The 12,291-nt window shown below is 37.9% G+C and overlaps 4 protein-coding genes across 4 annotated transcripts; all 4 read left to right on the forward strand.

Annotated features, from left to right (window-relative positions):
- Positions 1-152: 152 nt before the first annotated feature.
- Cbr-mut-7 lies at positions 153-5,583 on the forward strand (the record flags this gene model as incomplete). Its single annotated transcript, XM_045244260.1, has 10 exons — positions 153-336; positions 381-1,203; positions 1,254-1,440; positions 2,365-2,366; positions 3,764-3,958; positions 4,002-4,602; positions 4,654-4,754; positions 4,798-5,183; positions 5,232-5,358; positions 5,406-5,583. 10 exons carry the CDS (start codon positions 153-155, stop codon positions 5,581-5,583), a joined length of 2,784 nt encoding a protein of 927 aa, XP_045094189.1.
- Positions 5,584-5,864: 281 nt separating this feature from the next.
- On the forward strand, positions 5,865-7,404 carry Cbr-ckb-4 (the record flags this gene model as incomplete). Its single annotated transcript, XM_002641676.2, has 9 exons — positions 5,865-5,882; positions 5,933-6,060; positions 6,110-6,361; positions 6,409-6,519; positions 6,569-6,737; positions 6,785-6,861; positions 6,909-7,053; positions 7,100-7,240; positions 7,288-7,404. 9 exons carry the CDS (start codon positions 5,865-5,867, stop codon positions 7,402-7,404), a joined length of 1,158 nt encoding a protein of 385 aa, XP_002641722.2.
- Positions 7,405-7,642: 238 nt separating this feature from the next.
- Positions 7,643-10,364, forward strand: CBG10060 (the record flags this gene model as incomplete). Its single annotated transcript, XM_045244261.1, has 5 exons — positions 7,643-7,890; positions 8,032-9,051; positions 9,101-9,286; positions 9,336-9,858; positions 9,891-10,364. The coding sequence occupies 5 exons, from the start codon at positions 7,643-7,645 to the stop codon at positions 10,362-10,364; spliced, it is 2,451 nt and encodes an 816-aa protein (XP_045094190.1).
- Positions 10,365-10,862: 498 nt separating this feature from the next.
- CBG10061 lies at positions 10,863-12,266 on the forward strand (the record flags this gene model as incomplete). Its single annotated transcript, XM_002641678.1, has 6 exons — positions 10,863-10,880; positions 10,928-11,055; positions 11,121-11,366; positions 11,417-11,527; positions 11,574-11,742; positions 11,787-12,266. 6 exons carry the CDS (start codon positions 10,863-10,865, stop codon positions 12,264-12,266), a joined length of 1,152 nt encoding a protein of 383 aa, XP_002641724.1.
- Positions 12,267-12,291: the final 25 nt, after the last annotated feature.

A 12,291-nucleotide genomic window follows, 5' to 3' on the forward strand; every position in this document is an offset into this window, starting at 1 on the left:
CGGAAATTTTTTTCTCCGGAATTTGCAAGGTCTCAAAGATAAAAAATTGAGGCTCAAGTCGCGCTCTGTTGAAATGCTCTCGCGCTGAAGAGACGCAGAGAAGTCAAATGCAATTTCAGCTTTGACTCAAAGTTTCCATTTTCAGAAAAAAAATGGATGAGCCAAGAAAGAAATTGACGAAAGCTGAGAAAAAAGCAAAGTATCGGACAGACTATCCAGAACCAATCAAAACGAGACGAGAAGATCTGAAAGCAATTATGAATGGTCGACCTGAGGACAGAGAAATGAAAGCTCGATCTCGAATGCGACAGTTTTTCGAGGAAGACTATAATTCGAGTATATACCGTTTATTCTAACTAAAAAATATAAATAAATTTAAGATGTGAACATCTACGGAATGGCTGTTGATATGATGATGGCAATGCCTGACAGAACAAAAACCGGAGGAGAAAATTTGGCACACTGGTATTTGGAAGATTTTGGAAAGTGGTTGACGGAAACTGGAAGAGAAGAATATCTTCGAGGAAAATACCTGACAAGTTCTGTTCAATTAGAAGCTCTGAAATCATGTCTTGCCGAACAAAAATCTCTTGTCAGTCAAATTTTTGATATCAGTCCAGAAAAGCTTTTGGAAGATGTCACACAGTTGCTCAGAGACTCGATCGTCAAACGAGAATACTCAAAAGCAGCTAAACTGGCTGTTCAACACAATCTCTCGAATACGCTGGACTTCAAAGAACTAGCATTACCGCTGATTCTTTCTGGAAAGAATAGAGAAGCATATCAGCTGATGGCAAGCGCTGTAGAAATGCAGAAAGACTATGTACAGTTTCTAGACGAAATGATTGGATTATCGCAGACGGGAGTCGAAGAAATCTTGGAACCTTATAAATCCTCTCGTGTTATGACGATTGGACTAGAGAATTTCTGTGGAAAAACAGTAGAGAAGCAGATACAGCAAGTGCTATCAAAAGTCTCACAAGAATTCAATTTTGATAAGGATCTTCCGAAATATGCTCCAAAGCATTCTGTCCGTGCAAGTTTAAAAGCTCTACAGTACAGTATTCAACAGAGGTATAATGGAATCGACGACAATGGAGATGACAACTATTTCCAAACAATGGTAGATACCATGCAGCAAGATCCCAATGTTCAAGAGAAGATCCTTTTTTATTTATGGGACTCTAACACTCATGAGAAACAGTAAGATCTTTTGAAGAAACTTGGCAGAAAGTTCTAATCTAGCATTCCAGAGTTGACGCTATCTGCATAGCAATTCATTTGAAAATCAACTATCCATCCAGTCAACACATTCCAGGAAAGATGAAAGACTTCTTCCGAGAGCCAGATTCGAGACTAAAGAAGCTGAACGTCTTCTGCAGAAGAGATTGTGAGTGTAAATTTCCCCTAAAAGGGGGACTCCGACCAAAAATTTTTATTGCCTTAAAGGTGGTGTGCGGTAAAAAATTTTATTACTTTATTTTGTGCAGAATTCCATGTAGATCCCCATAAAAGTAACGAAAAAATTCCTTCATTAATGCCGCGTTCAAAGTTGATTTCCAGGAGTAATTTCCTGGAAAAACGCTGTACCAAGCTGCGATTGGTTTCCAGATTTACAGCAACAGTAATCTACTGCATCACTGGTTTTGACTGTGTTCTTCCTGTTGATTCATGTCGATTTACGGCGGGTCTCGAAGCGGAGCCCTCTGGAAAACAATGGCAGCTTTGGACAGCGGCGTTTTTCCAGGAAATTACTACTGGAAATCAACTTTTAACGCGCCATGGGAAAAACGGCATCGAAAAGTCAAAGTGGGAACCGGTGGCCTAGCGGCCAGGTGTGAGTTTTCTAGGCCAACTTCCGGTAAAAGCGCGCGAAATTCGAATTTTTATTGATTCTCAGTGTTTTTTCACAAGGGAAGTGTTTTCAAACGGGGGTTGAGAATTTGCACAAAATTTGTGAAAAGGTACTTTCGAACATGCTGAAAACGGTTTCAGCAATATCTCATCCCCGGATCCAATAGGAATCGAAATATGGGCTCTCAAAGTGTTTTCAGTGCTAAATTTGAACCAAACGTTCATTTTCCGAGCTTCAAAACTTGTTTTCCATGATGTTCTCGGATGCGAACCTCATTTTTGAACATTTCTCTATCATCTAGAACAGTTTTTGAACAATTAAAAAACAATTTTTTTTTTGAAAATTTTTGAAAAATACCTCCATGTCCCTCACACTTCAAAAGTGATTTTTTGATATTTTTTTGAAAAGTTCCAAAAAAAGTCCCAGTTATTCACAAACGATGAAAATAGCGTTCTCACAATATTTGACATCCCAATTTCGTCTTTGGGCTCAAAAAAATCTCCGAAGAGTCGTAATTGCTAGAACTTTGACAACCCCTAGCTTCTCAAATATTGCTTGAAATTGACTGTAATCTATAGAAAAAGGTTCAAATGTTATATTTGATCGATTTAGAAGTACTACATTTCGAAAAGGGTAGAATTGAGAAGTTTCCAGAGGGTAGAACTTTCGTTTTTTAACTATAGGATAATGTAAGAACCGGTCGAAAAGATCATTATTAAATTTTTCATCAAGTTCTCATAAACTCTACTTTCTACTTTGAAATTTTTGAAAATTCATCAAATGGTATCATAAAGTGTCTAGAGTGCCAAACTGGAAATCATAAATTCGTTTCGAAAAAAGCAAAAAAAAATTACCACAGCGGGGTTCGAACCAGCACATTCACTAGTAATGAGTCACCCTGTTACCACAACACCACACAGCCGACATTTTCCTCTGGCACGGAGGGCGTAGAGGAGAGGGGGATAGAGGAGAGAGAGAGAGCGCGCGAAATCGGTATAAAAATTTCAGACGAAGATTTTAAGCTTCCTGGTGAATCCGGGGACGAGATAATTCTGACATCGTGTAGAGGGAGTCTCAAACTATAAGTACTAAAATTTTGAGTAAATTCTCAACCCCCGTCTGAAAACACTTCCCTTGTCAGGTTTTTTGATACACCTAGGAGGAAATTGACAAAAACATTTCGAAATCTTTAAGAGACATTTGATAAAACACTGAAAATCATAAAAATTCGAATTTCGCGCGCTTTTACCGGCAGTTGGCCTAGAAAACTCACACCTGGCCGCTAGGCCACCGGTTCCCACTTTGACCAGGAAATTACTCCTGGAAATCAACTTTGAACGCGGCATTAATGAAGGAATTTTTTCGTTATTTTTATGGGGATCTACTTGGATTTCTGCACAAAATAAAGCAATAAAATTTTTCACCGCACACCCCCTTTAAAATGTTTTAAAAAATATGTATTTTTCTAATATTATTAAAAGCGAAAAAATTTTTAAAAAATCCTAATGCCCGAAAAACTGCGTTGAAAAAAAAAGAATTTGAATTCCCGCGCAGTAAGAAACCTGGGCCACGGCATCATAGCGCCTTTCTAACATGGAAATTTTTCCGAATTTTTTCGGTTTTTATGCCCGGCAAGTAAAAAACGTAAAAAACCACTGTCGGCCACTTGAAAAAACGGCTGTCAGGCGCCGTGACCTAGGTTTCTCACTGCGCGGGAATTCAAGTCCTCGTCCCTCCTAGCAACTTTTTTTTTGAATTTTTTCGCTTTTAACGCCATTTTTCGGAGATTTAGGACTTTTTTCGAATTTTTTCGCTATAATATTGGGAAAATAGACAACTTTTCGAACATTTTAATGCAATAAAAATTTTTGGTCGGAGTCCCCCTTTAACTTCAATAACCTATTCCAGAACGGTATGCGCTCCCGAGGAAGGTGAACAGATGTATGTCTTCGAGGATGATAAATGTCCCATTTATATGATTAAAACCGAATCAGAAATGCAGAGTATTTGCGAAGAAATTGAATCCTTAAGTCGAGAGCCAGAAAAATCAGTTTATGTCGGATTCGATTCAGAATGGAAACCATCAAACTTGATCACTGCCAAGTATATATCCGATTTCACTTTATTTAAAAATTCAAAATTTCAGTTCTTCAAAAATTGCTATTATCCAACTTTTCTTCAAGGACAAGGTTCTCCTAGTGGACTGCGTGGAGCTGGAGAAAGAAAAAGTGCCGGATCTGTTATGGGAGAGATTTGCGAAAGGACTTTTTGAGACTCCAAAGCTTAAACTAATTGGATTCGATATGCGGAATGACTTGGAAGCCATCATTGAACTTCCCGCATTGAAGGGTCGTCTAAATTTGGAACAAATTAAAAATGCCTACGATTTGAAACGGTTAGCAGAAAATATATGTGACATCGACATGGATATTCTGGAGTTACCAAAAAAGACGTTTAAACTAGCAGACTTAACACAGTACCTGCTCGGACAGGTTCTCGATAAAACTGAACAGTGTAGTAACTGGCAATGTCGTCCACTTCGCAAGAAACAAATTCTGTATGCCGCTCTTGATGCTGTGGTTGTGGTGAACACATTCAAGAAGATTCTCGAGAAGACCCAAGAGAGGAATGAAGATGTGGATGTACCGTCAGTTGTGAAGAATTCGAATGTATTAGCTCCGAAGAAGGAACGAGACCAGAAGGTTATGCGTAAGCTCAAGACAATTCCTTGGACGGAAATCTATGAGGTTTTATGACTGGCAACTGTTTGAAGAGCTAGAGTAATAAAAAATTTTCAGACTCTTCGAAATCACCGTGATACAAGCATGCCTTTACAACGTCCGCACGAAATTCAGGTTATCGTTGACACAATGCTTCTTGGTTTTGGAAAACACTTGAGGTAGGGATTTCCTATATTGCCATAATCACAATCGTTTTTGCAGACGAGTGGGAATCGATGTCTATCTTCCACGAGACGTCAGTGACTTCAAAGCAAAACTCAGAGTTATCAATCGTATCGGAGGAGAATATCAACGACATATAATCACAGTTCCATCAAAAAGTTACAATGCTCTTCGAGTCGATTACGAGTCGAATCTCATGGCAATCCCAGAATTGAATCATAAAGCTCCACTTGATCAGCTGATCGATTTCTTTGATAGATTTAATGTAGATCTCCGGCCAGAAGACGAGTTTCTTCGATGCATTGAATGTAACTCAAGACTTCAAATCAAGTTTCCTGGCCCGGTTCTTCACTTTTTGCATCAATATGCCGTGATTCATGTTCAGAATGTTTATCGCGCTGATATGAGTGAATTCCCATTAGAAGGTATTTATTAGCAGTTCGGTTGTGTGGTTGATGCAGTTTCCGTTTCAGAATGGTGGAATCGTATGCTTCGAATCAATCCAGACGATTATGACGGAATCAAAGTAGAGATGTCTCGTCCAAATCTAAAAAGTAAATGGATGGTGGCTACCGTACCAACCGGATGTCTACATATTACGTAAGCATAATTCTATTCAACTACCCAACCTTTTGCCCTATTCTCAGACGCCAAACAGCAATCCATAACAATCTCCCAGATGGTGTTGAAGTTCGAATCCACAAAGTACCCGACGACGAGTTCCAGCGACCGAATCTCTGTTTCTACGTGTGCGGTGATTGTGGAACAGTCGGCTACGATGGTCGAGCTCCCACTGAAAGCAACGGTTACGAGTCAATGCACTAGAGCTTTTTAGCTAAAGAACTTCTAACTTGTCCCATACATCTTATTACCGATCTTGTTACATATCTTAATTTTGGGCTTTATATGGTTTTATGAATTATCTATTTACCGGTTAAATTTTCCAATAAATTTGTTACGAGTTAATTTGTCGTTTTTCAGAACTTTAGGGCTTGCCTTGAAGAATATCGATTTTGGCTGACTCTGTCCGCAAGTTCCAGCTTAAGCAACGTGTACATATAACCCACTCTGCCTCCTTCTTCACTCATCATACTCACCTTCTCGTCATGCTATCTGATATAAGAGTAAGACCTTTGATTTATATTACTTCTAACATTTACCAATTAAATTCCAGACACTGTTCACCCAAAATTCTCTGGATTCTGATGTAATCCTCGAAAAGGCGTTAGAATTGGGATCTGATTATCTGCGAGGTGGTTGGATTCATCTGGAAAGAAATGAAGTTGAAGTGACCCAAATCACGTTAGTTACATTTTTCGAAATTTTGATTCTAAAAAAAGGAGTCTTACAGTGGTGGTCAATCGAATCTGATCTATCTCGCAACAGCAACGAACGAAACGAAATTTTCATCCGAGACACCAAAATGTTTCCTGATCAGAATACACTGCCAACCAGCTCAACAGGTGTTCAATGACACTGTTATTTTCTCTGTCATGTCGGAACGGGGATTGGGACCAAAACTATACGGATTCTTTCAAGGAGGAAGACTGGAAGAATTTCTTCCCAGTAAAACTTTAGATACGGATAGTATCAAACTTCCAGAGTATGTTTTAAGCTTCTTTTTTGCATTCTGAGTTTTCTAAATTCCAGAATCTCTCGTCAGATTGGTGCTCTTTTCCCGAAGTACCATGACATTGATGTTCCGATATCGAAAAGTGCAGGAGCACTAAAGACCATTAGGCAGAATCTAGAGTCGTACAAGTGAGAAAGGAGATAGTTGGAACCGGTTTCATTCATTAAAAATTTTCAGACAACTGGGAGGATCGGTTCACACAATGCGACCAAATTCTGTAAAATATGAAAAGGAGGAAACTCGGAAAACGATCTCAGTGGAAGAATTAGAGAAGGAAATAGAGACATTCGAGAAATGGTCAACCATTTTTGATGATACAATTGTCTTCAGTCATAATGATTTAGCGGTAAGAATAAGAACTAGATGCATTCCCGAAAAAACTCATAAATTCAGCCCTTGAACGTACTTGAACTAGATGCCACAAAGGAACTCGTTTTCATTGATTTCGAGTATGCATGTTATAACTGGAGGTAATAAAAGATAATTTTTTTTCTCAACTTCAGCTTAAAACTTTCAGAGGCTATGATTTGACCATGTTCCTCTGTGAGAATGCATTCGACTATCGTGTGCCGCCCCCAGGAGTTTGGATCGATCAGGAATTCGTGGAGAATCATCCTAATTTGCAGATATTCTGTGAAGCCTATGTGGATACTCTCTATAAGGTATGTGACTGAAAAAACGATGCCTAACAAAAAGTTTCCTTTATAGATGAAGGAGCAGAACCCAGATCGAAAGTTCCCACTGTCTGAAGATCGATCCGCAGAAGTGTCTCGTTTGATGATGGAAATCAAATTCTTTATTCCTCTCGCAAATCTTTTCTGGGCGGTCTGGTCGCTCAGAGGATTCTTGGTTTGTATTATATTTAGATAAAGTATTTGAAATTTAATTTTTTACAGGCCAAGCATGACAATGGGCATGACCTAGAAGTCGCCGCCAGCGATCGTCTCACCATGTACTTCCACTTCAAACCCCAATCTGAGAAGATCTACGAAATGCTGAAAAATGAGCAATAACCTAGTTTTTCTTGTTGATTTGTATTTTTATTTATGGATTTTTCTATGAATGCACCTAATTTTGAAAATTTTTTTCTTGCTTTTATGAAAAATTTTAACTTGGTCCGCGATGCCTGCTAAATAATTTTTGTTTTTAGGCTTCTTTTCTATTTTCCTATTCAAATTGTTGTCAGTTTTCAAGGCAGAAGTAAACACTGAAAAGAGACGCAGAGAGACAGAGAAAAGCGGGAAATGCAATATGTTGTGTTCTTTTCTTGTCCTTTTTCATCTTCCCTTTCTCCCATTTTTCGGTTTCTTCTCAGGAAAAGAAAACCTATCCTCAAATTTTTTCCCGTTTATTTGTCTCGTTTTCCAAATAAAAGTAATTTTCAGATGTCTTCTGACCTCTCGGCAGAAACATCAAAGTCAAACGAGAGCAGTCAGGAAAGTCAACAGACGAGCGGATGGAAATATAAATTATATAACGATAGGTCGAAAGTTCTTAAAGTAATTGTCTTTTCTCTGATTTCAACATTTCCCTATTTTAAATTCAGCAATTCATGAAATCCGAAGACCCTGATCGAGAAGAAAAAATCCATTCCAAAATCATTGAAATTTTTGAGGAAGACTTAAAATTTTCTACATCAGAAGAACAGAACCTTGTAACCGTTTACGACATGTTCCTCCTGATGCTTTCAAATCTCCCAGAAAAAAGAAGCCAGGTGGAAAAATAATGGTTCAATGGTTTCTCAACGATTTCGAGAAGTGGGAAAAGGAAAATAGAGAAAAACTAAAAAATCAATTAACAGAAGAAACTGTCAGCAATGCTACTAAATATGTCGTTCGCGATATCAGTCTATTGAAACCTTTCTCCACGATTTTTGGATTTTCGGAAGACCTGGTACTAGAGAGAAGAGACGAAGTGATTCAAGAATATTTCGAGACGCGCCAATTCAAAGAAGCTGCTGATCTGATTATGCGATACGATTTAGTTGACAAGTTTTCATTTGAAGAACTTGTCCTTCCTCTAATTCTATGTGATAAGTGTCAAGTTGTGGATGAATTGTTGAAGTTGAGTCCTCGATTTCAAAAAGAATACATCACATTTTTCGATCAACTAGTTGGAGAAACAGATGAAAATGTTGATGCCTTTTTTGAACCTTATAAGCAACAAGGATTACTCACAATCAATACGAATCGATATCATGGAAAGTCGTTGACGACATTCATTCAAAAGTTTTTCAATGGAATTGCGAAACGAAATAACTTCGACCTAGAAGAACGAAGAGATGCACCAAAATTCGAAGGATACATGAAAGGAAAAGCATTGAAATATTTCAGTAAGCAACGATTTGAACTAGGTGCGATGTCAGATGAAATCTACTTTGAACATGCAAAAAATACACTTCAAAATAGTTCCATGGATACTGTATGCTATTATTTTATGTTGTTATGGAATACGAGAATCGAGGAAAGACGGTTGGTTTTTCGAAAGTTGGCTATGCTTCGAAATAGTGTTTTCGATTTCAGTATTGAAGTTCTGTTTTGGATAAAATACATCAACATCCCAGTCGATTATCCAGGCCTTCCTTATGGAGCTCAGAGGTTTTTCAAAAACCCAGATCCTAAATTACTTGCAGAAGTCGAGAAGCTAATTGGTTTAAGAACGTAAGATGCTTTTTTTCTAGTTTAAAATCAAAATTCAATAAAATTCCAGATCCCAACCTGAAGAGGAGGTAACCGAACAGTTGTTTGTTTTTGAAAACGAACAAAAATATCCAATTAAAATTGTCAAAACGGAATCAGAACTAGAAGACTTGTGTGTTGAAATGGATGAAGTAGAAAACGGAACTTTTGTTGGATATGATTCAGAATTCCGACCTGGCCACTTGACAGACACAAAGTCAGTTTAATTCCTAATAAACAAAATATTTGAATAATCTTTTTTTCAGCACTATCAAAGTGGCCACAATTCAACTTTGTTTTCATGATACAACCTATTTGATCGATTGTGTAGAATTGGAAAACGAGAAACTCCCAGATAAAATGTGGATTCGACTGTATCAAAGTATTTTTGAATCGAAAAAGCTTACTGTAGTTGGATTCGATTTGAAACATGATATCGAAGCGCTGTTTTCAATTCATCCTATCAGACAACAATTCAAGATTGAAGACATCGAAAACTTTGTTTGTGTCCGACGCTTCTCTGAAATTTTGATGGAAATCGATATCAATATTTTGAATCTGTCAAAATCCTGTCGACTTGTGAACCTTTCTGAGGAACTTCTTGATATAACTATTGATAAATCAGAACAAAATGGAAATTGGATGTCTCGCCCATTACGAAAGAGTCAGATTGTCTACGCTACTATGGATTCAGTAGTTGTTCTGAAAGTGTTCGAGAAAGTCCTGGAATTGGCTCAGAAGTACGAGCAACCATTGGAAATTGATAAGTTGATGGAGGAATCCAGAGTAGCAGCGTTTATGAAGAAAGAAAAAGTGAAGAGAGAAGGGAAATGTATTACAGCATTTCCATGGGAAGAGGTTTATCAGGTAAGAGCAAAAAAACTGGAAGGAATATTTCAAGCCCCGCCCACTTCCAGGTCATTCAAGACCATCGTGACCCAACAAAACCACTTCAAAAACCATTTGATCTGAAACTTGTCATTGATACAATGCTCCTCGGACTTGGAAAAAACCTTCGACTTCTTGGTGTCGACGTCTACATTCCAATCGATTCTAATGGTTTTACCAAGTACCTTCGAGAAATGAGACTCTCTTTTCCGAAAAATCAACGATTGATCATAACGGTACCATCGAAAAGCTACGAAACACATAAAGAAGAGAATCCGAATGCACACTTTTTTGTGCTCAACAATGTCTACAATACCAGAAATCCGTTGGAACATCTAGGAAACTTTTTGAACTTTTTCAATTTGGATATTCGCAAAGAGGATGGATTTGCGAAACTTGAATCATGAATCATTTTTCAATTGCCGGTTTATTTTATTTATTTTTACTCAAGGTCTCTCACAAACTGTTCATAATTTTGTTATATTGGAGTATTACTCAATGAACCATTGTCATCAAAAGCTCTCTAAATTTGCAACTAGTTGAGGTTACTGTACCTTTTGATATTTTTCTAATATAAAAATCGGAGCTTTGGAAGAGCAATGTTGGTCGCCGCAGCTGAAGGTCCCACAACGACGACTACCTTAACCTGAAAAATTTTCCGGATTTTTGTCTCGTTTTTACAGCTTTCCGTCGAGTTTTTGCTATTTTTGATAGCGAAAAAAATTAACTGAAAAACGCACGAAAATTGAGAAAATTAAAAAGAAAAATATTTGTAGGTTACTGTGGTTGTCGTTGTGGGATATTCGCCCACGGCGACTGGCTTTTCTCTTCAATATCTCCGACGTTTCGTACTAGAATAATATCAGATGGCTAATTTACAGAACTCATTCTTCTAACGAGTTGCAATGAATCAGGAGCTTATTGTGAGACATAGAAAATTTCGAAAATTGATTTTTTTTTAACTTTTCAGAATTTGTTCTCTACTTTATCCCAAGATCCTACTCTTGTTCGAAAGAAAGTTCTCGAATATGGGTCCGACTTTTTGGGAGGAGAATGGAAGACGTTGACTGAGAATGATGTAGACGTGGTTCAGATGACGTAAGCTTGAACGATTCAATTCGAATCGCGATTCTACGCTATTTTTTCTGAACTAGCTATTTCAGTGGTGGTCAATCCAATCTTTTGTACCTGGTCAAAGGAAAATTCGCATCTGAATCCACCACGCCTTCTTGCTTCTTAGTACGCCTTCACTGCCAACAAGAAAACCAAGTGTTCACGGATACTGTAGTTTTCTCAATCATGTCTGAACGCGGACTCGGCCCTAAACTCTACGGATTTTTCCCTGGTGGACGATTGGAACAATTCCTTCCAAGCGTTACTCTTGATAATGATACAGTATCCGACCCACAGTAAAAAAATACAGTAACCCATTTAAAATAAATAGTAATTTTTGTTCCAGAGTGGCTGTGAAAATCGGCGCGAATCTCCCGAAACTTCATGCAATTGAAGTTCCGATTCCTAAAAGACCAAGAGCAATCGTAATGATTCAAGAATTTCTGGAAGAGTGTCGGTGAGCAACTGTTTTTAATGTAAAATTAATTATACTATAATTTAAGCGCCACTGGTAAGAGCACATTCAAATTCGTTCCCGGATCCGTTGATTTCAAAGATACCGCCATTCCGAATGAAGTCACGATTGATGAGTTGGAAGAAGAAGTTGCGAAATTTGAGAAGATGTGCTCCATTTTCAATGATACTGTAGTTTTTGCTCATAATGACCTTTGGGTGATTTTGAATAATAGTTCAAAAAAGCAAAGGAAATTTTTCAGTCAGCCAACATTCTTCAGCTCAACGACACCAAAGAAATTGTCTTCATCGATTTCGAATATTCTTCATATAATTGGAGATCGTATGATTTGAGTATGCACCTATCTGAATGCGCTTTCGACTATCGAGTACCATTCCCTCCTGGTGTCCACGTCAATCAAGTATTCTTCGAGAACCATCCGAATATCAAAATTTTCTGTGAAGCCTACATTGACACTCTTTATGAGATGAAAAAAGAGAATCCAGATCAAAAATATCCATTGACCGATAACCGTGAAAAAGAAGTGCATCGTCTAATCCAAGAATGCAAATTCTTCCTCCCACTTGTCAATTTGTGTTGGGCTACATGGTCCATTAAAAATCTCTGGAGTGGTAAAGAAGATGATGTGGATTTGACAGTGGCTGCGAGCAATCGGCTTTGTGTGTTCTATCATTTCAAGTCCCAATCTGAAGCAATTTTCAACGAATTGAAAAACCAGTAATTTTCTGCAATACTTTTGGCTCTTC

The sequence above is a fragment of the Caenorhabditis briggsae genome, assembly GCF_000004555.2.
Source record: "Caenorhabditis briggsae complete genome, chrIII, whole genome shotgun sequence".
Lineage (NCBI taxonomy): Eukaryota > Metazoa > Nematoda > Chromadorea > Rhabditida > Rhabditidae > Caenorhabditis > Caenorhabditis briggsae.